General features: G+C 42.1%; 1 protein-coding gene across 6 annotated transcripts in view; it reads left to right on the top strand.

Moving 5' to 3' along the window:
- The window catches only part of CEP112 (centrosomal protein 112), a 123,171-nt gene extending 100,630 nt beyond the window's left edge, over positions 1 to 22,541 (top strand). For all 6 annotated transcript variants that reach the window (XR_014936657.1, XR_014936658.1, XR_014936656.1 and 3 more), the window contains 4 exons: positions 9,976 to 10,065; positions 19,586 to 19,687; positions 20,948 to 21,012; positions 22,110 to 22,541. Coding sequence is in view for 3 of the 6 variants with exons in the window: in XM_085522542.1 (XP_085378668.1) it covers positions 9,976 to 10,065; positions 19,586 to 19,687; positions 20,948 to 21,012; positions 22,110 to 22,113 (261 nt within the window). In the remaining 3 variants the exon portion in view is untranslated. The remainder of the gene's footprint in view (positions 1 to 9,975; positions 10,066 to 19,585; positions 19,688 to 20,947; positions 21,013 to 22,109) is intronic.
- Positions 22,542 to 24,036: the final 1,495 nt, after the last annotated feature.

Below are 24,036 nucleotides of genomic sequence, written 5' to 3'. Positions count from 1 at the left end.
ACTCCTGCAGCATTCCCTACCTGTACAGAAGCATTTCTGAAACCAAGAGAAGGCTGGCTTGGGATACTGTCCTTGTTTAGAGCATTCTGGGTGGTGAGTGAAGTGTCCTGCAGGGTGTGACAGTTATCAAACACTTAAAAAAGAAAAAGAAACAAAATCAAAACTCCCTAGAAATCAGATCTGCCTCGTCATGACTGCAATAAGAGTTCTGGACATTCCACAAAGAACATATCTCCAAGTCAAAAATAGCTCTGGCGTGTCTTTTCCCTTTCTCGCCCTCCTCCAAGTTTACTTATGTACAAATTGCATCTGATTTGTCACTGGTAGTGGTGAAATTATCAGCATGAAGGCATCAATTGCAGAGCTCTGTTGTGAGTGCTGCAGCAGAGCTCCCTGCACATGGTTCTGCTCTGCCCACAGTGCGTTCTGCACGTTTTCTTATAGACCAAACAGCTCTGACGAGGAATTGCTTTTAAGGGAAGCTCAGCCAATGAGTTTAAGCCTGCACTCATGCTTTATTATTTTACTAGTGATTCCAGTTGAACAAAAAAGGTGACTTTAGAGCTACAGAAGTACAGTTGTAGGTGCTCCCAGAAAGGAGTTATGCGAGAGATGGAGTCAAATACTTTAAATAAAAAGCTAGCAGAAACATTTTGAATGGGTTGTAGAGCCTGGCATTGTTCTTTGCTATGTACATATGTGTTTTTCTGTCTAAGATATTTAGTATGAATATTCCAGAGCTCTAAAATGGAGGAGGAAAAACTTCCAAAGAAGCAGGGATAGATCTTACCCCTGTCTGTTTCTTTGGAAAAAAAAAAGATGAGCGTAAAGGATTTTCAAGACATTTAGAATCATTGGTATTATGACAGCATGCATCTCTGTCATAACATTACATGATTAACGAGATCAGAAACATTCTGGGATGTTCTGATCTGTTCTACTAATGCATCTTTTAAAAGTATAAAGTCAGCCCTCTGTAAAATAAATACTTGAAAAGCAGTTTTTGTTTTCCTCAGGCTGGTGAGATTAGAGTTTCGTAATCTGTTTGACCAGCTGCAGAGGATGTTCTTTTTCATTTCTTCTTTTTAAGTAAATGAGCTTCATCTCAACAAGACTAAAAAAAAAAAAATAAAGCCATCCAGCTTCAGAAATGCTCAGTTTTCCCTCATACATTTAAATGCGAGCATTTGCACTGTCATGTCTTGTTGCAAATGTAATTGGGATGGAGGTCATTTAATAATGTTTCAAGACTTGGAATGAAGGAATTTCCAAGTTTCCAAGGGTACGTCCCCCCTCGTCAGAAACTTCCAGTTTTTGAATTAGAGACATAATGTGAGAAGATGCTGCCTCGCTGCCTCTCCCACCTTGCCCGCATGGGGTGTGCAGGCATGCAGGCTTCAGGCCAGCTCTTGCTCAGTTCGCAAAGCAGTGGTTTGCTTGGTGAGTTAATATTTTTGATTAAGGTTACTTTGAAGGATATAAAGACGTTATTTGCTTTCTTCTGTGTGTGAGTATATGCAGGGATGTGTATAATTTTCCATAGTAGGGAGAATTCCAGCAGTATCAGGCAGTCTGGTAGTTCATTGCACAACATGAATAGCTTTCTTTTGTTCATGCCGGGAATCAGATTAGCCTGTTGATTGGAAATAACTGAGCCTTTCATATTCTCTTTTTAAGAGAGCGTAGCAGAATAAGATGTTTTGCAAAGCCCGTTACCAGTGTTTATGTTAGCAGGTCTTTGTGCGTGGGGGACAAGGAATGCATTTGGAAGGAGACCTTTGTAGAGCACCAGGGGTCCGCCGGGACCCCAATTGCGTCTCCAGGTGTAACGTTTCAGGACACTCACTTAAAGTGGCAGTTTGGTGATAAACAGGGTTGGGAACGGAGTGCCCGGCGGGGAGGAGATTGCCTTGTTCAGCTGCTGATTGATAAATATGCTTTATTGGGAGTCAGATGTTCAGGAAATTCTGCTCGATCCCCTGATGTTTGTTTTTGTGGAGCTGTTGGTAAGAATAGAGCGAGCAGCAAAACCAGATGTTTGACTTGTCCATTTGTATGCACAATAGCAATTTTTCACTAGCAGAGCATCCCCACCAATGTGACGTTTTGGACATTCTTATGACTTACCATCAAAGAATTGAGGAGTTGCCTGAAAACACAGAAGCCAACATCAGGTCTTCCCAGGAAACTTGCTCAGAGCGTGGTAGACTGCTCTGTGCCATTGCCTTTTATTGCAGTGTTTTTAATAAGAAGCAAATGAGATGAGAATTGCTGGGAGCTCAATGAGGCCCAGTTCTGCCCGCTCCATGCTGCCATTTGGCATGTCAGGCAGTGACCTGATTGGGAACGTTTCCTTTTGGGTAATAGTCTCCGAATCAGACTGAAAGGTTGACATGAAAAGTACCTGAAGTATTTTCTGTGTGCTCCGAGGCTGATAACAAACTTTGCAGTTCCGGTTTTAATAATGACGGGGGGAGCTGCGAAACTTCAAAAGGTTTGTGATGAATGTTTTTTGACAATGCGTCAGCTGAACATTAGGCAGAATCTTGGTAAATCCCCTCATAAGTGGTTTAAAACGGAGTTTTGAACTTTTCCTTCATAACCGTATGCTTAAGATGTCACGGTATCTTTGGGTTTAAAAGATTGGTTCCATCGGGTGTGTGAGAACTGTTGGTGTTTCTGTCTGCACCTCAAAGAGTGGAAGGGGGAAAAAGTGCCATGGCTGCGGATCTGAGGGGGCTGCAGGCAAGGACTGAAGGAACAGAGGTCTGGTAAATGCTGTGGGGAAGGTCCCCAACTGACAACTGTCCTAAGGACTTCACTGTGACAACCTGAGGACAGACAGAGCAATGCTTGCACATGGCAACTGCTCATTAGGTTGTGTGGTTCATTGAGAACAGTAGATGAAAGCGTTTACTGATGTTCTCTGAGCCTCCTCCCTCCCCTCTGCTGTCACCTGTGCCATTCAAAACAAAGGCAAAACAATTCCTTCCTTGGCTCCTTGGAATACAATGCCAAAATTTACTGTGTATCCTTCTCTTTTCCTGGAATTGCTGTTTTTGCAGGACTTGCCATGCCCTATGACATCCTTTGCATTTCAGATGAATTCTGCTTATAGTGGAATGCAGTGAAGTCCTGACTCAGCAAAATGCTTTGGTCCTTGCCTAATTTTAAGCCTGTGAGTAGCTCTCTTGGTGTTGTCAGTGTGTACGGGTGTATGACTGAGGACACTGCAGAAAAGTGGTCAAAAAACTTTGGTCAGCTACACAAATATTTGCAGAAAATGCCAAAAACACACCGATGTCTTAAAGAAACAGAAGAGGAAAGAATCTATGTGTTGACAGAACTAACAGTACTCTGGGAATCTCCAGAACTCCCAGATCTAGGGTGGTGTTAAGGGACTGCTCAGGAACTTGTGTGAATGATCTGCTCAACAGGCAAAGACTAAAATACACTGCTGATCAACTCCTCCAAATAGATCATGAAAAATTAAAGCAGTGTAGCGTTAGGCCCAGCCACACAGGGAAAAAAATGTTTGAATAGACACTTCTTGTAGTTAAGTGACCTACTTGCAAAATTTCTCACTGCTACTGGAGAGACTTAATTTTGTTCCTGGAGCCAGATTTTTCTCTTCCTTCCTGAGCCCCGTTCTTCCTTCCCACGCTACCTCAAGGGAAGAACTTCTTGTTCTTCACAACGGCATCTCCTACTGGCAAAGTGCAGAAGCAATGGAGATGAACTAGAAGTGGCTGCTTGACGTGCCGAAATATGCAGAGCCTACTGCTGTGCTGTGCAAGATCTCCTCTCCCATTCCAAAATGTCTGCAAGGTGGTCCAGATTTCCAGATTTCCTCAGTATATGGCAGTCCATGTTCTTCCCAGTGGGAGCTGCTGACTTTGCCTTGGAAAATTACACCTTGTACCTGATTTGTAAACAAAGAGACTTCTTTATCCTCCCAAATTGATTAGTAGAAAACGGGTAACACTTTTTAAAAGGAACCAACGGTTACATTTTGATTCCACGTTGTAATTTGTGTTCACTGTTCATGAAATGGTGTTTAGCGGTTGGCATCATACTCTAGGCATGAGGACTCCCAGACCTGCAGCTCTGTTGTGTGGTAGAACATGGACAAATAGGTGTTTGCTGGACTTCTCCCTTTTCCACCCACATTCACTTATTAGCAGCTTCACCCTAATGAAGTTGAACGGATGGCGAGAGGCTGGAAGGTCACTGGAATGAATGTGCTCAAGAAAGTTTAAATATTGCTTATGGTGTTTTAATTTCTATTCCTGGGGAGCAATAAAGCATAAATTTTCTGTACCGTCATAATAGCAATTGTAAAGTTACCTGTAGGATGGAAAAATAATTTGAGTTATTAAATGCCGTAGCTATTTTCAGTACAAAATAATAGATTGTATTTTTCTGTTGCAGCAATGTTGGCTCCCTGCATATAGGTTGTGGAGAACTTTGTTTGCAAAAACAAAGCTATTGTTTTAACAAAAACCACAGAATTTTTGCCTTTCATATTGAATCAGTAGCATAATGAGTAGTGGAGCAATAGTTCAACATCAAAGGAGACTTTTTGGATATACAGTGTGTTGCAGCAACAGTGAAAAAGTTCCCACCAGAAAGGAATTTTTCCATATGCGAACAGCAAACATATGTATTAGGTTAAACCCATCAGATTTCTCTTGCTTTCCACCAAAACCTTCAGAGGACTCAAGTACAGAGATTTTCAAACACACTGGAATGCAGCATGGGGAGCAAGCATGGGGAGATGCAGAGCAGTGCACCAAGCTCTGCTGAGAACTACCAAGCACTGTTGATACACCAACAGTTTGGCTCCAACATCAGTGCTTTGCTTCTTAAAGATACGTTTCTTTGCTCTGATTGGTAGAGAAATATTGGTGATCATTTAGATACATTTCATTATTTACCTTTAGCAGGAATAAACCCAGACATACTTGCTGGTCTCCATCAATTATTTTGAAGAGAAATAACAATTGCTTTGAAAAAAAGTGAGTAGAGAATGTGAGCTAGAAAATAAATGCCTAACAGTAATTCCAGTGGGGGACTTGGCCTGCTCTATTTAAATAAGGGTTGTGTTTGATGCTGTAAATTGGGAGGCCACATGGTACAGAGTTCATCCTGGAACAACCCATACTTACAGCTGCATGCAGAGAGAAAGGTATTCAATGCTGAGCATTTCTATAACACAATTGTAAAGCACCTCCACGTATACTTCTGAATCAAAATTTGCTTTATTTTTTATTACCATTCACAGAGTTTTCTTTAAGCTTCCAGAGGTTGGTTTTCTTCTTATGATCGTGGAGAGAAAACACATCAATGGATGTAATTTAAATTTAGAAGACACTTAAAGAGGGGCCTTATATTCAGAATTATTGTTGGCACATGTTTTGAGGATGTAAAGTGGAAGCCTTCTTCTGTGGGCATTAGCTAGGAGATAATTAAATCTACCGTAGGTAATTATGGTAGCTTTTATTACTGCATCTTTCATTAACTAATTATATTAATTTGGTAATGTTTGAAAAATTCTTTGAAGATGAAAAGTGTTAACTATTACTACCTTTAGCAGAAGTATTACTGTGCACTGCTCATAAATACTTGATACAGACGCACATCTGCATGTGCAGAGCTCTTAGAGCCAGTAGAGTGGCATTGCTATGTCAAGAAGAGGCTGCTGTTACATAGTGCAACCTGATGGCAATGTGCTGTGACTTTACCGCTGATATGTTTTATTTCAAAGTGGGAATATATTGGGTTTTTAACAAATTTTAGGAGATTTTCCTTCTAAGTGCCTCTTGTTTATTCTGCCCTCAGTAGCACAGAGGTAAATCTACTGTCTTTGTGATCCCAGAGTGATGGGAGCAGGAATAGTGCTTTGTTGGCACTCAAGAGCTCACCTAATGTGGGAAATTATTTCAGGTCAAAGGAGAAGAAATATCACAGCTTTTGTAAATGCACAAAAAAAAAAAACAACTCCACATCATTATGACTTTCGTTCGTGTAAGTCTTCCAGAACTGAGTTTTCTTTCAGGGAATCCAACACTTCTCTTTTAAGATTAAAGGATAATCAAATCAGTTTTCAGATATTAAAGCCTAAATCCTTTGAATATTCCCATTCCATACTTGTTCATGTGATTTGTAGAAATCTTTCTCTTACCAGCTTTTAGTTGATTCAGATTAAGCCTTGTAACTAATGCCAAAAATGTATTCCTGCCTTGAAAAGGGATTTTGTAATGCTGGCATCACACCCTTTGTCTCTGTGGCTCCCTGTCAAAACCACGCGCTTTACAAGTTTAGGGCTTTTAAAGAAACCCTTTGCAGCCACAGTCTGGCACCCAGAGTTGGGCTGAGTCCCTCTGCTCCAGTGCAACATCCCAGCACCTCTGGAGCTGCACAGCCCAAGCTCTGCCTCTCCCCATCTGCCCATCATTTTGCTGGTGATAACCAAGCCACCAAGTGCCTTCCAGGAGAAGCTTTAGTGTTCATTGCGCCTTTCCTATCAGCCGGTAACCAAACACATCATGGGCTGCCTGTGACAGCCCTGCTCCCAACCACCAGCTGCACTTGAGATCCTGACAACAATATTTCAGTGGCATGTTCTCAAAACCATCACTCTTCCACTCTTCTCATGTCACTCAAAATCATGTGTGATCAAAACATTTACGTTATGAATTTATTTTAGGATCCTTTCCATTTTTGTAAATAAATCACACGAACGTTCCTTTTATTCAGCTGTAATTCACCCACATTGTTGCAGTAGAGCTTATTATCTCATTTACATTTTTAAGTGCTTTTCAAAGTGTAGGATATCTGGGCTGGAAAGCAAAACATTTCATTTCTTTGTTCTCAGGCCAACACAAAGCACTTCCAAGGTCAGGTATGGTGTAGACTTTCAACAACAAACATGTTTACATGGCATTTGAAAGCCAGTTTAACTAAGGAAAAAAAAAACCCACCATACCCAACTGTCTTTGTAACAGTGATGTAAGTCAACGTAGCGAAGCTGAGAGAGGGGGATTCATTTTGTCCTTGGCAAAACTGAGCTTAATAAGTTTGGTTTTGTTTTCCTGCTTCTGACCCTCAGAAATTGGCCAGCGATTTTTACTTGCTTTGGTTTCTTTTTTTTTTCCTGTGCCTGTTTCTTCATCTCAACAGTTGTTAAACATAAGCGCTGTTATTCTTTGGGCAAAATCTGACACTTTGAAGCTGCGCATTTTGAAACCAAACCAAACCTTTGTTTCGTTTTCCAACAGAGATGTTCTCTGGTGCACCTGGGGTAAGTCCTCTGCTGTTTGTGAGAGCATTCTGCGTGCTGAAAACTTATCTGTCAGATGCAGAAAAGAAGTGATGGCGCTGGGTAGCTTCAGAAATCGCTATCAGCATTCAGGCTCTGACCGCTGCCTACGAAGCGTTTTGACAATAGAGAGAATTTTCAGTGTGATCTTCAAAAGGGCGCATTATTCATGACAGCCATCACGGTTCCTCCTAGAAAATTACAATCATGGGCAGCAATCTTACTTGGTTCTAATTACTATCTTCACAAAGATAATCGCATGCAGGAATCTACAGCAACTATGAGATTTTGATGTTACTTTTTTTGTTGTTTTGTTTTCACGCGGCTTTGATCAAATACTGATCTTTTGGGTTTGCTTTTTTGTCTTCGTGCTGGTAGGAGGGCTGAAATATCCAGATGAGTGTTACTTCCAGGGCATCCTTCATAAACAAAACCACTTTCTACAAAGTGAGCAGCAATAGAACCTGTGTGCAAAGCACTGAAGTTTACCAGCAATAGTCAAAAAATGGTAAAGCCATTTGTGATTCATCAGAGGCACAAGTCTTTTCTTGTGCAGTCCCAGTACAGCAGACAGTTGTGATTGGAAAAGCCTGCAAACTCATACAGTATATTGGGTTTGATGATGCTCATATGTGTATGTGTGCTATCCCTTCTTCAAAGCCATGTGATAGAGTCAAACTTGCTCTTCAGTGCTAGGGAGGAATCCTCAGCCCTTACCTTGCCAAGCTGTTTGGGTTGTATGAGCTGATCACGTGGAAGCAACAGAAGGCAGATCATAGCTTGTAGTTTGGCCAGATGTACTCTATGTGTTCCTGAGAGCTGCTGGTCATGCCTGGAAGCTTTGGTGTTATGGGAAGACTGTTACCAAGTTCACTGGGCCTTTGGTGATCTTTGATATGTGGCCCTCCTTGTTCTGTGTTGCATTTCCACATTGCATGACCCGATCTTTGTAGGTTTCACATCAAGATCGGTTTGTTTATGTTTTAAATTATGATATTAGAGGTACAAAAAGAAAACAATGAGCCTACAGTTCACACGTTAAGTTTCATTATAATAATGCAAATTACTGCTACTGCAAGACTTGTTGAGTATCGAGAGTTGAGATGAGATACATGTTCAAGACTGGATTTTGGCCTTTCTCAGAAGCGATGATAGCATAAAAGTCCCTGGGCAGATTTGAAGTTCATGCTTGGGTCTGGTTACATTTTTTGGCATTGGAACATGTAATAGCCTTATAACTGTAAGACTTTAAAGTTAATGCCTGGCATCACTTCAAAACAATGTGCAAGATCTATCATAAGTAGTCCTCTTATCTTATCTCCATAGCAATTTTATCCTGTAAATGATTTGAGAGCTCAGGATTTCAGTGCTGTGGAAAAGAGCAAGGGTTTTGCTGTTCAATCTTTGTACCCCTGGTCCTGTGAACGATGCTGGTTTACTCCTGGGTGTCCCATGTTGAGGAGGCAATGCTCACTGTGCCATGTGTTCTGCGGGGCACGTGGGGTCACACTGGTCCCCATTGCAGCAACAAGTTCCCAGTGCTCCTCCAAACCCCACTGCAGGCACCCCAGTGTCCCTATGGCCAGTCCCCAGGACCAGCCCCTGCTCGGCTCCTGGCTGCCCCATGCCTTTTAGCTGATGGACAGCTCTGCCCCGATTTTCTGCCTTACAAAAGATAGCTCAAAGTATTCCCTTTCTGCTGCCACAGCTGCCTCTGTGCCGATGTCAATCTCACATCCACATTGTGCAGTTTGCTTCAAGTCAGCACTTGCAGCTAACAATGCCTTTATTCAAGTTGACAACATAACTAAGCTTTTAGTAAGTGTGTAAGTAAATGTTAAGTGTGTATTCAAATGTCCAACAATGGCTAGGAAACTTTAAAAAAAATATATCTTTGAAACTTGGTATTGTTTGTTTGGTGTGTATCTGTTAGAAATAACACAGGCTATCAGCTCCTTGGGGCATGACTTCTCCTTTGTTAAGCACATAACAAAAAGATCAAGGCTCCAAGGGACGGCCGTAATAAAAATAAATATATAAGAGGGACAATGATGACAAAATAAAGTTGTCGATGCATTTTATGAGGGAGGCTTAGAAGTGATCGTTCCTGAACAAAATAAAGACTGGATTTAAAGATTGGGTTGTTGTGGTAAAGGGACACCATTGTAATATCCTCTTATTTATTGCTATCTATGCAGTGTCTGTTAGTCCCATGCTGAATTCACCCCGGGGCAGGAGAGAGCCCCATGTCTCAGTGAGTGTCCCATGACAGTAGCATGGAATGCATTTCCACTCAAATTCCAGACATAGATTTCCAGAGAGGGTTGTTACTCAGGTTTAAAGGAAAAGTTACTGGTGCACTACAGAAGTGTTCCCAGGAAGCACGGGTTGTATAAATAGCATGATAGATGGTGGTGAATCACTGGCACTGCCCAGAGCTGTGGGTGCCCCAGCCATGGAGGTGCCCGAGGTCATGGAGGGGCCTGGGCAGCCTGAGCTGCTGGGGTCACCCAGCCCCTGACAGGGGTTGGAACTGGCTGATATTTAAGGTCCTTAAGCCATTCCATGTTCTTATAAGCCAGTGTCAAAGCACATTGCCTGTGAGTTTTTGGAGGGGTTTCTCACATGTTCTGTACCCGTTGGTGTTGTTTCAGACCCTACAAGATGAAGTGGAGCGTTCCCGCAGCCAGGCACGGGCAGCAGAGAAGAAGCTGCAGCGCAGGGAGCTGGAGACCCACGAGCAGGTATGGGGCTGCCCCTGGGCGGGGAGCTGCGATGGGGAACAACAAGATCTTGCTTCAAAGCAAAAGCACATATTTTCCTGCAAAATTTTCAGCTAGCTTTCTTTTTTGTTTTTGTTAATAAAAGGGAATTAAACTGTCTGAACCCTACGGGCAAATACTTATCTTTTGCTCTCTATTTCAGGTTGGTATTTCAACTATCCTAACTGTTAAATGATGCATTTATTTTAAAGTGACTATACTGCTGTAACAGAGGGTTCTGAGACTATTTTAACCCCCTTGTTTGATGCTTGTATTGAGAGAATTATACTTGGACAATGACTGAGATAAAAAATAATCTTTACTGCTGATCTCATGCATCTATCATCCAAGCATGTTGTCTGTAAACAGTTCCATGTGATTAATGCTGCTGAAATTAATGTAGGCACTTCCAGTGAAATCAGAGATGTAGTGTGCTTCAAGCAAAATAGTGTTATGTGATTTACACAGATTTTTCAGTCCCCTGGAAATGAAGGAAGATGTGTTATTTAGTGCATGGTTGTGTCTCCCAGAGAACAACATCGGCCTGAACACAGCGATGATGATTCTCTTATGTATTACCCACTATAATGGTGTGGCCAGGCCACCTGTAAGCGTGTTCGTCAGGCATTAACAGCAGCTACTGACTGGTCAGCTGAATGGGGAGCTGAAGGATGTAAGGCACAAACTGAGACCTCACTTTCTACTTTTACAAAGCATTATCTGAAGCAGAATTGCATAAAACATCAAAATTTGCATTGGCACTGTCACAAAGGCTACTTTTCCGAGCTTTTACATGTCTATAAATAAGGAGGAGAGAGGGTTAAACAGCTTCTGCTTTTCATTAAAAGGAAAAATCTTGTGTTTTGATTCTATAACAACAACAAACAAATGAATGAGACATGAAAAAACATTTTGTTGCGCTTTTAATTAAAACTAAAAAGCTGTTTCTCGTTACGGCTTGTTGGGTGGTATCAGCGCTCCATGTTTGCCTTCTTTCAGTGCAATGTCCTTAGAACTCAGCAGTGACTGACAGGTCCACAGGGCTCAGCTCTTCATTCCAGGAACCCTCTGCTGATTGCACAGAGTTAACCTTTACTATAATTATCCGGAGAGACAGAGTCAGCTTAGTGACATAAACTGTCATGTAAATAACATCGTTGTGTTTCCAGCACTTTTATATTTAAGCCCCCAGGAATTCCCACTTGGATTAACCTAAATCATTTATCTTCTCCATGGAGGTTCTGCTAAGTGTGGCCTTCCAGGGCAGTGGTGCACATGGTCAGTAATACTGCTGCTAGACTGCAGTCTCAGCATTGTGTGTTATCACCTTTCTTCATGCTGCAGCGCTGAATGTCTTTGAAAAATCAGATGTCTGACTTGCCAAGACATACAAAATTGCATTCATGGACTATGGCAAGCTAGCTGTAAATGGAGTATAACTCACCCTTCATACAACCTGTATATATGTGGGCTTATGGTGTGTTGTCCCAAGGCAGTAGATGGTTCCTAAGAAGTGTGGGTGCACCCCAACCTTTTCCTTGCAAATCAATGATGAAGTTTCTTCTGTCTCAGGAATCTGTAAACCTGGGAACTGATCCCGTGTAGATTACACTCCTGCACTGCACGCTGCTGTAGCATTGTTTGTCTCTGATCTGTGTGTGGATACAACACTTCTGACAGGAAGGTCTTTCGTTCCATCAGAAGTGTTTCTCTTTCTTGAATTACACAGCGTTATGTGGCTGTCAGCCATAGTTAGAAGATGTGAATTGTTCATACAGACTTTACATCCTGTGTGTGTGTAATTAAGTATGACGCATATCAGTAGAGGTTCAGCAGGAACCTCAGCGAATAAGGGAATTTGGGCACATCCAAAGAACTTGGCTGGATTGGGGCCTATCTAATTAATGGCAGTCATCTCTTTATTGCTCGGTTACCTGGATTTTTGTAGAATACTTTGTTTAGTCTGTTTCGTTTTGGTTTGGAATATTGTTCATTCCTCAGTCTAACTGTAGTGCAGGATTGTGTATGATATTTCTAATTGAAGATAATACGGGGGAAACAAAAGGTTTTAATGTTCATGGCCAATCAATCAGGGTAACATCAGGATAGGTATTCAACCCATAGGAACGTGCCTCCAAACAGTCAAGTCACAATTACAGCCTTAAAGGATAGAGCTTCTCTGAAGACACAAAATCAATTACATCCAATTAATGAACATTACTGAGGAATTGAAGGAGAATGCCAATACAGAATAGATTATTAAAGAGGGAGAAAGGAGTTATCTGAATAAAAGTGTTGTAGAAGTATTTGGAATAAAACGGAGCAGCTTAGTTTGTTAAGTGGATTTCACTTGCATTCCAGTGAAAACAGGAGTGATAATTGTAAAAGAGCTGTGATTCAAAAGCATTCAGCAAGTGCTCAGTTTTAATATTTATCACTCTGACTCGCTCATTTCTTTTTATGACTGCTGGATATTTACCACGTTCAGCCTAACTTACTGTTTCCATGCCAACTAAATCTATTTGTTCTCAGATGAAGGCCGTGATGCATCATTCTGAAATTTCAGCTGCTGTGTAGCTCAGGGAACTTCTAACATTTGCCACACCTTATCTTTGATGGCAATGGTGCTATTGTCTGCACATTTGGGGAGCTATGAGTAAAGGAACAGTGAGACAGCGATGAGCAAGATGTGCCCACATCCAGGGTATGTGTCCCAAATGGTTCTTAGTACAATGAAGGCTGGAAGACCTGAGTAATATCCTTTTCCTTCAGGGCTTTTTGTCTGTATTTCTTCTCAGGTCTGTTTTAAAGATATCACAGAGTTTTAAATGCAGTCAGATGAATTCACAGAAAGCCTTTGCCCCTTTACCCCATTGTCTGGGTCTGCCTTGGCCCTTGTCTGCTGCTGGGGTGCAGTGGGAGGAACTGGGATCCAAAGGGACGAGCACCATCACTTCAAGAAGAGCAAGTCCAAATCGTGTCACATTCCAAACAGCTCCTGCACTTTCTGCATGTGACCAGCATGTGCCAGTTCTACCTCTGTAAGAGACCTTTCATGGAGATAGGTGGGCCTTCAGCAGCATGGTATGATAAAATTAGTGCTGTCATTACTCGGAGCCAGATTCTACCATTCTTATCTTGGCTCATGCCTACCATACATGCAATTCCATTGATGGACTCATTAATCACTTTGATACAATAGTGCCCCCAGATTTAAGACTGAGATGGTTATAATAAATCAGAACTTTGCGTTTGTCATAGTTTGTGGGTTCTTTCAGCATTTTAACAACCTACTATGAAAGGAATGCAGAATTAAACAGAATACAGTAAACATGACATTTCAGAGTAGCAGAAGGAGGAAGAAGCTGAGATTCAAGCACAGAAAAGCAGATTTTCAGGTGGGATTTGAAAGGAGCTGGAAATCAATGGAGTTGAAAGTTACCGGGAGCTCCATATGGCAGAAACTGCAGGAGAGAAGGCTCTCACCAACTGTGAGCCTGTCAAAGGGAAGAGAGGAAGACAGCGATGATGTTTGCATGGACGTCAGTGATCAAACGTGAGCTTTGGTCATCAGACACAACTGGAAAATACACGGATGTATACCTGCTCCATAGGACTGGATGGATCTTTGGAATGAAGCGGCCAGTTGGAGAAAGGGAGTGAAACAAAGTCAGGAACAGACAACTGAATGAAGGAAGAGAATTTTTAACAAACAGGAATAGAAGCACACCTCAGCATGCAGGAATTAGAGAGGTTTTAAAAATGTCAGCTTTCTAGCTCTTTGTCATGGTGTTTAATGCAGGGAACTCCAAAAGGAGAAACGGCACTGCGTGGAGGAGCCAGCTGGGTGACAGCAGTGGTCAGTGATCTGTCCTATTCATTTCTTCCAGCTGGTGAGGTGCCTGGATGAGCTAAAAAGGACAGAAATCTAGTTTTATGCAGATATTTATCGTCGTCTACATTTTAAATTATTTTCTTTGCAATTGAGTCAGCACTGATCCTGTCTTTAAAAGTACATCAGGGATGTAGAGCTGTGGTTACCGCCCATGCTCAAAGTTTATGGACTCTTTCTGACCATAAATCCAGCAGCTTGTTTTCCAGTTGAGATGCTGGTTCAATTCTTGTTCTTGACAGAGGGGAAATGCTGATACTAAAAGTAGCTTCTGATTATTATCTACAGAGATTTGTTTGTTCACACAGACAGTGTGAAAATGCTGTGCTTCATCCTGCCTGCTGCTGAGCTTTGTCAGCCCTTGCTGTCATTGGGGAGCACTTGGCACCTCTGCGTAGCAGACCCTGAACCTTTGACTTGCTGATCCACCCCAGGGTGGAAGGGATTATGCGGAAGGTAACACATGCTGGAATGTATGAGATATATACATACTTTCCCATGGTGGTGTCAAAGATGCTTTCAGCTTTATTTCAGACTTAATTATCATGATGGCATATTAGAAATTCCCTGCCCTTGACAGCCATAAATGAGTACCGGGTGTCTTCAGCCTTGGCCCAGCTTTGGTTCCTGGGCTGGTTCAGCTTTCTGTTCTTCTGCAGCACATCAGCATTGTCAGCTGGGCTCCCTTTGCACTGTGGAGTGGAGCATCTCCGCTGCAAAGGAGCGGTGCTGGCAGGGAACGAAGCAAACATTGCTCAGGGACAGGGGTGGCATCTGGATGAGTCATTGGGAAGGAGGGGAAGATGGGTCAAGGATCCTTCAAATCCCAACTGAAACAATAGAGGAGCCCTTAAGAGGGGGTGGCTGAGAGAACAGAGTAAATTTTCTAGCCACAGCATTCCTGGTTGTTCCATGGTGTTGACAGTGAAAGCTTTTATTCCTCTCCAGCTCATGTAATCCCAAGAATGCTATTCTTGCCATATGCAGCCCACTGGATTTTTTTGTAAGTTTTGCCTGACTTCCCTTCCTCTGCAGTTATGAATCATATGGACTCGTACCGCTTAACTACAAACAGAGCATATTCCAGGTGGGAGATCTTGGGTAAGAAAGGAAAGATATCGAAATACAAAGCAGCAAAGTGCTAGGCCTCTTGGGTGCAGGTTGGAAGGAGCTGATTGAGCCGCTCACTGGAGGTCCCTGCAGCTCAGTAACACACCAGGGCAAACCTATTTTGGATGCTCCAGTGGTTTACCAGCTATAAACTGATAAATGACAAGGAGAGCTGTGCCACCAATTTATGCTTTTTTGGGGCTGTCAGAACAGGGTAGGTTCTCCAACACTATTTATTCTTAGTGGAGAGCAGCGCTGTGTACACTTGACAAAATAACCAGCTCTGCTGACCATACTCAATCACCATTCGCAGCCGTGCTGCGTTTGTGCAATTTATAGCATTCATTACTTTCCTTAAGAACTTGAGAACCTTTGTATCAAATTGCATGATATTGCTTTAAACCTTTAGGAACCGTATTTCAACAGACATTTCCCAGTAAGGAGCTCCCATGCCTGAAGTAAGAGAGGATATAGACAGCTTCAGGAAGCTGCAGGTTTTGGTGGATTGGGTTCCTTGGCCATAGAGCTGGGCCAGCTGTCCCCATGGGGCTGATGGAGGAAGGTGCCCATGTAGGTTCTCAGCACATCTGTGGGATTAGAGCTTTATTAACTGAGGGTTTGGGAGTGCTTGGAAGAAGAGGATTCGCTGCAATTAGGGACAGGAGAGCCAAGCTGCGATTAATTGTTACTTTGATATTCTCTGGGTTATTTGTCTTTTTGTGTGTGTTTGTTAATTGGGTTGGCATCGTAGTAATTTGTCCTTCTCATGGCCTCTTCTGACTGCTTTCAGAAAATTACTTGAGCCACCTTCGCATCACCTGAATGAAGCTGACCTACGCAATATTATTATTATCCTCATTTAGAAGGCTGAGACTTCATTCTGAGATGAAATGGTTTGCCTAGGGCTGAAGGAGTTATTTTTACCTTGTTGGTACCCTAACCTGTCTTCAGATGTATTACAACACATCTTTCATGTCTTCTCACAGAGATTTGTGCTGTCGAACAGATGCAGAAACTTTTTAAAGAGACTTCTCTTTTAAGCAGCGTTATGGCATCTTTCTAAGCCATGGATCATTGTTTGAATAACACAGGGAAGGACTTGAGAGAGGCAGGAAATAACTTATCTCATCTTACTCCCCTGAAATGCGGAGAAAATTTCATAGTAATTACATGATCCTAATTATGCCTCTTGGTCACTGTCATAGTATTTCCTGGCACGTGGAATTATTATCCTTCACAAATGATACAAATAGGCAGAAATTGAGATAGTAAAAAACCACAAAACCTGAATTAAGTGAACTGCCTTTCGATTCTTATCTGGCATGCACTAAATGTTGACTTCATGCCCTTCAAGACATGATATTCTTTTTAAGGAACTTGAACAACTCATCTCTGGTCCTCCCATTTGCTTTGGCAATGTACACTTCACTGTTTCATTAGCATTTTCCTTAGGCTCCTCTGGTTTGAATCAAGTAATTACAATTGGGAGATCTAGAGAAGATTGCAGTGTTTTTGTTTTTGTAATGGTTTCAGAAGGGGATGTTGCACTATCTAGAGCCCTGGGGCCTGTGGAAGGCAAACTCAGCATCGTAGACCTCTCAAAAGAGAAAGGGAGAGCTGGCTCTGAGCAACCTGCCTAAGATATTGGGGGTTGTGGCTATGTAGCAAAGCATAGAAGAGAAGCAGAATAGCCTCTGCTTTACAGGCTGTTCTGAGTACATGGGCTGAAGTACATCTGGTCATCCTGAAGCTGCTGCATTTCTCCTGGTTGAGCTTAGGATATTGCTTTTTGAAGGAGAAGAGTGGCTACAGTGTGACCAGGTCATAATTGTGTGAATATTTGCCTCATCTTGATTCTAACTTTTTGTGACTGACCATAGGTTACCTCTTTCTGGCAACTTCTGCCTTTGGTTCTTTCCCCTGACACCAGAGATGATTGATGATAAAACCTTAAACCTCATATCCTAACCACCAACCTGAATAAACAAAAAGCAGCGTGGCAGCTTCATATTAAAAGCTATAAAACCTTCCTGGGGGTTCGTGGATTAAAGCAGCTCACCAGAATGAACTCACAGCTTTCTCAGGACAGAGTAAAAAAGAACCCAACAGTAACTGCAATAGAGCTCTCCTCATCCAGAGGATAAGGCCCTCCTGAGGGCTGAAGAATTGCAATTTCAAACATCTCTCAAGAGTGCAAGAGGAGACACAGTGCTCAGGGATCCTGGGGCTGCAGCTCGAGGCTATAAAAGAACAAGAAAGCCTTTAAGGCACACGCGTGCACACACAAAATCCCCTCAAACATCGCTTTCATTGGGTCAGAAATTGATGTTAAAAAATAAAAACCTCCCCTCATTAAGATTAGCGTCTATTAACCCACAGTGTGTCATTTTTCAGTTATAAGAAGTGATTCGGATTTTTGCCATGCACTATTTTAATCTCTTGGGTCAATAAACCTTGATAGTAACTTCAGCCAAACGTCTCGGCATGTTCTTTATCGTAATGTGACAGGAAACAGCTGGGATCTTATTTTCATCTCATTGTGATGCAATTATGAGTGAGCACAGCTGAAAGCAACGTATTTTGTCTTATGAAACAATCATAATGCAGTTGTACCCAAGGAACAGTTTTCACTGCAAGAAGAGTGTTCATCTTCTCTCTGAAATAGAGTAAGAGATCAACTCCAGGCAATCCTTCTGCTACCTGGGCTTGCTTCTCATTTTCTCTTTCAGGAGACCCAGACTACACAGCTGTGCTTTAAAGCACCGTATGTGTCTCTTCCTGACTTTCCAAGAAACACCTTCATCAGAAGGGAGCGATCCCCTTGGGTGCTCCGCAGAGTTAATAGCAAATGTCAAAGAGCATCGTGAAAGCACATCTTTAGAGGACATTTGCAGATTAAACTATTAAAAGCAGCAACCTGGTTGCAAGTTGCACAATTAGATCATTATTATTTCACTCACAGAGCTGTATTCAGCCTTTTGTTGCTTCTGTTTAGAATGAAATGGTCTTGACTTTCCTCTCTGAAGAATTACAGTAAGGGGTTCCTGCTGCATGCTTGCTGGGCATCTCAGCTGGGAGCTGTACTGGAGGCCAGGCTCAGCTCCTCACATCCTCAGTGCTCTACATGGAGCTCTGGTTTGAGTGTGACTGTATCAAGGTCCCCACCCAAATGAGCAGTTGGCTCGGAAGATATTTGTGCTGGCAAAGCACCTATGCATGACTTTGTGTGCCTTTACAGAACAAATAGCACAAGTTTATCAGAGTAACTTTAAGAAACATAAATTTTGATTGCTGGTTTATAAACAAGCAGAGTTCAGATAAGTTTTCCGGTCTTACAGATCTTTTTTCCTGTTATTTCTTTATATTTGCATAGTGGCATCACTTGCAGTTCTCAAGGAAAGCCTCTAATTGCCTATTTGCATAGAGATTTGGAGATTTCTGCATGTCAGAATGACTCACAGGCAAAATTTTCCTAAAGTTTCATCAGATTGTTTTATTCCTTTGCTATCGATAATTGCACTGTGCATAATGCATGGTTTGGCATGCTCTGAGTTTTGCACAAGGTGGTAATTGGCACATCCTTCTGTGACCTTGCATTCGGTCACCACGTGTGCAAGCACGTGTGTTGCTTGTGGGCTGGAGCTGGGAGGCTGAGGCTTCGACTTGTGCTTCCATTGCAAGCTAAGAAAATCATGCTAAAATAGAATTAGCACAAAATGGTGCTGCTGTGTAAATGCGTTGGAAAAGAAAGAATCAATTGGAAAGTTTTAAAAATATTTCCTAAATTAATCTGATATTGAATCCCCTTTATCCTTTATTCACATATTCAGCTGCTAATCCAGAAAAAACACCTAAGTACTTGCTTAATTTGAATTAAGCAGTTAATCCTATTGGAACTTAAGTACAGATGTGAGGCCCTGATTCAGCAAAGTAATGAAGTGTGCAGCAGTCCTGGGAGACTTGGTGGGCAAAGCCAGGCAACACTCCCAGGACTCGTTTGTCAAGATTCAGCAAATCCAGGTACACTGGGAGTTGCAAAGCGCAGCCCTTGCAGTTGATCCGTCCTCATGCAACACCACTCGATGCCATACTCAACATCTGTTGGGTAAGGTTATGGATTAGAACTTTAAGGTTATGGATTAGACTTTAAAGCAAGTTCTGAAATACACTCACTGGTATCACAGGCCATTCAACCATTTGCTCATATCCCTGTTGATAGATTTAGGAAAGCAGTATTATTACTTACCATAGCCCGACAATTGTATTACTATTGTTTCCTTCCTATAACTACTTCCTTTTCGTGTTTTCTTTTTCCTTTCTTCCTCCTTTATACATCTTTGGTTCTTTACAGGTCTTTACTGATCTTTCTTCTTACCTTCCCATTAATATAATCATTCTGAGTTTACATGGACTCCAAATTGGGCAAAAGAAGCAAAAATAAAGTTACTCCCTGACCTGCAGAGTAGCCCTATTTATATATTTTTTTCTATTCCTATACAGGTGACCCATATACGACAAGAATATGAAACTAAACTCAAAAGTCTAATGCCAGCATCTTTGAGGCAGGAACTTGAAGACACCATTGTATCTTTAAAATCTCAGGTACATTTTTTTTATCATTTCTTCCTTCCTTCTTTCCTTCCTTTTTGAAATGTTATTCTTCCTTACAGTGTAGAAGGGTTTTTATGTTACATCTTTTCCAAGCATGAGATGTTTCCCGTGGCAAAATTTGCCTTTAACAGAAGTAGGAAATGCTCACAGGGGAAAGTTTTAAATTCCTATGTGCTGCTAAAGACACAACTTTAATGGTTATAGACACTCCGCTTATGTGTCAAGGGATTCCTGATGGAAGCGATGCTCTTTGTCACTGAAATATTTATGGGAAATAAAGAGTTAAGGATTAACCAAGGAAATCAATTTCCACTTCATAGTAAAAAGCAATTTTCAAAGTGTGGTTGACCATCAGCAGTGTCTGGTAGGAAGCATTGCACTGCAGCTCATGTAAGAACACCGCATCTTTTAATGAGTTAAAACAAGAGAAGTAAAATCTGATATCCACCTGCAGGGCTTTTGTAAGCACCAGTGCGTTTCAAAAGAGTCAAAGTAACTGCACACACTAAAACCTGGGTGTTATCCCAGAGGTACGTAGCTGCTGGCTGCATTGCCATTGGTACACTGCAGCCATAGACCATTCAGTAAGCAGGGCTCCTTTCTGAAGCACAGGTGTGCCGGTCTTTGAAAATTGCTGGAATTCCTGTTTCAAAACATCAGACAAGAAGGGCAGCAGAATCTCTGCACCTGTCAGGATTATTTATTGTTGGAGGGGAATGAAGAGGACTGGCTTGGTAAAAGCACCAAGCAGTGATAAAAATAAACAGGAGGAAAACACTGTATGCTTGGGCAGCATTTTCAATAAATACCACTAGAAATAATGACCAGCTCTCTGTGAGCTCTCCAGAAATGGCCACTGTGTTGATAAACAGTGATTTTCATACCCTTCAAGAACAGGTGGGTATCATCACAAGAACAGAAGCGTGGGGATCAGAACTCAGGTTTTGTACAGGCACTGAGGGTACAGCTGGAGCTCTTGCATAATCCATATGCTGCTACAAGATGAATGTAAGAACTGTTCTGACTCTATTCTTAAAGTGGGTAGCATGCAGCAAGAGGTGTGATGGGGATATTCAGGCCAGGAGATCCTGACATACTGCTGTGGATTATTATCATTAATGCTAGTATGCATCTAAAGCATTATTGCATTTTATTGAGGCAGAATAGTGGAGAAAAACACCTTTATGAAATGAATGTAAATGTATTTATTAGAATTTTGTACAGCATTTTTACATGGGGTGTATTTTGCAGGTAAATATTCTGCAGAAAAGAGCCTCTGTCCAGCAAGAAGAGCTGAATTCCTACCCCACCAGGAGGTACGGGACTTTCTTTCATTGATTTATGCCATTTCACACCTGCGGATCCCAGTTATTGAAGTTTTACAGCTTAATTAAAACGCTCAAATATGGTTGCAGTTTTAAAAGATCCTTATTTTCAGTAAACAAGGGCCTGAGAATTTTCCCAGTGCTTAGTCAGTACTATTAGGGCAAGATTAGAGAACACGCAGGTGCACTGCAAGTCTGGGCTTTGCCTCTATGTTCATGATGAGACAGTGGCTCAGTGCACAGCTGCAGCTCTGCGGTGATGCCACCTCCTTTTAAGATAGAAAACAATGATGCAATGAATAATATTACAGATCACATCTTCAAAGTACCGGATCTACATGAGCCTGGGCTTTTCTCAAACGTTTACACCCTCCAATATAAATTATGGCAAGTGCTGCAGCAATAAAAAGACTTGCCGTGCCTTTAGAGTAAGTGATTCACATGGATAGGTGAGTAAAAGGAAACTTCCTAGTAAAGCCACTCCATCTTTTTATATTTATAGGCTTTGATGATACTTTCATATCTCACATGAGGATTTCTGCAAATAAAAATGCATGCTTGTAAAAACAGCGTGAAAATCTGCAAGATATTTAAGCATTGGTAAGAATGTTAGCAGTGTGGAACTTGTCTGAAAAGGCCATTTGAATTATTTTTTCATAGCATGCGTTTGCTAAAACTAATTGGAAGCTGAAAATGTCATTGATTTTTGGTAGCCTGTCCAGTGTAGGTAACTTTGATAGGTAAATACAAAGCTGAGATGTAGCCTGTAGGATCCTGGCAGTAAGAGCAGAAGGAATGCAAACAGATGAGTCAGTATCTTCACAGTTAGGACAATAGCATGTTGAAAAGATGATGTTTTCCTTCTGATCAGACTCGGTGTTCACATTAAATCTTGTTTTACCTGACCTGTGCTCAATGAATTTTTGGCTGACAATGGTCAGATTCAGTGTAGGACAGCTTCAGTCCACCATGCCTGCAGATATGGTCATGGCTGCTGTAGCCAGGCTGCTGTCACAGGGCCCCACTGCAGTCTGTTGTATTCAGTAGTAAGAATAAGACATAACTAATAAGACTCTCTTAATTTTCAGGTAGCTACTGGAGCTGTTGGATTTCTTTCATCGCCAAATGGACTGCTTTCAATAGGTTTGAGGATTTGGCTCTTGTAAACTAAAATGCAAAGATCAGTGGCTGTTTTATTAGCACACAAAATGCAATGAAATTCATGAAAAGGTATCCATTGCTCATGCCAGATTTATATTTTTTTTTGGTTTTACCTTCCCTCCATTATTTTTTATCATCATCTCATCACAGACTTCCACTTCCAATGTACTGTGTTTACTCTGCTCTCTTTCCAAGAGGAAGTTTCCTCTACTAACATTTTGTTACTACTTCCATTCTTTTCACTCCTACACATGAAGAAAATCCCATTTTCTATTATTAATGTCCCAGATTCTTTAACGTATTTTGACATTGTTTTGCATTCACGTGTTTACATAAGATTAAAATATTATTTTGCACTATTTTGTTTTGCCATTATTGTCCCACTTGGGCATCTCACTCACCCAAATAGCCACAGTGGATATTAGAGTTTTGTATGGCTTTTTTTTTTTACTGGGGAAAAATATATTTTCTGCTGTATTTCAACGAATAAATGTGCGTGGCCTGAGTGCTTGCGAGGGGGAAGAAATTCCACTCCCTGAGGCCCAGCGGTTGCATTGGCCGCCGTATGCTGATGTCTGTGTGGATCTGCAGGGCCTGCAGCAGGAGGCAGCCATCCTATCCGATCCTGGCTGCCCTCCAGCCCCAGATCCATGAGCACTGATCCCCTTCAGCCCCAGATCCATAAGGAGAGGCCATCCCCTGCTCGGAGCTCCCAGCAGGATGCATGCCCAGCTCTGCCTGGTGCATCGCTGCATATCAACCTGCCTTGGGTCTGGGCAGGTTTTCACCTTCCTTGTATCAACAAGGGATCCTTCTAATTATAGATAAGAGGTTGTCGTGGCTCTGATAAGCAAGCTGTGGCAGGTGCCACCAAGCCTCGCCTGGGGCAACGGTGAGTTTCGGGAGGGGGAATTGGTTAGGATGCATGGGGTGAATTGTGGGCAGTAAAATGCAATGTGTTTGCTCAGGGAGGTGCGTGGCGGCGGTGTTTGGGCTCCACAGAGGGAGCGCTGTGCTTTTACCATTTGGGTGCTGCTTTGTGCCAACAGAGGTTGGGGAAGAGATATGTCCCTTGTCGTGCATGAGGTGATGTGGGTTTGTCTGGCGTTGTCTGTGCATGCTAACTGGGGTTGTGGGGCTTTTGGAAGTGGAGCACATCCCCAAGGTGACACAGAGCCTCTCCTGAATCCCCTTCCCTACGCAGCCAGCTGAATTCAGGCCTGAATTTCCTTCTTTTGGTAGAATTGGTATAAGATATTGAATAGATAATCAAAAAGCCATTTCAGAAAAGTAGATCTCGGTCAATCTGGGAGCTCTGTGAAACTTTCCTAACCCACGTACAGCACAAGGGGCATTGCGAAGATGCTTATAAACCCAATAAGAACTAAATTCAGTGTTGGTTGGGGCTCGTTTTCAGTCACTAATAGTTCTGCTATCACTTTGTAACAGGTAAGGTTAAAGTCTAGAAACGTTCTGCCCTCCAGAACTTCTTTGCCTCTTTTCCCCTGCAGGGCAGAGCCAGCTGTCGTATGGTCAGAGCTTCATTTGCATGGGTTGATGACCATGATGATGTTTATTTATTATTATTACACTGGATTTTGCTGTATGACAGAGGGTAGTTCCACTCTACATTAAAACACAAGAAAAGCTCACGAGGGAGCATTTTCCACCAGTATCAAGGGTTACCCTTATCAAGGTGAAACTTCACTTGGGTGCCGCTCACAGTTCTTGTGTTACATGTAACAGATACGCTCATTTCTGGTGCAGTTGGAGGAAAAGGGATACAGCCTCCCTCCTTCTCTCAGCCTTCTGCTTTCTGCTTCAACAGTGCTTTAATTGTTGTGCTGGCGGGGC

The sequence above is a fragment of the Coturnix japonica genome, chromosome 23 (assembly GCF_054131305.1).
Source record: "Coturnix japonica strain WE chromosome 23, WE-NBRP24, whole genome shotgun sequence".
Lineage (NCBI taxonomy): Eukaryota > Metazoa > Chordata > Aves > Galliformes > Phasianidae > Coturnix > Coturnix japonica.
This window is presented reverse-complemented; position numbering and strand designations above follow the sequence as displayed.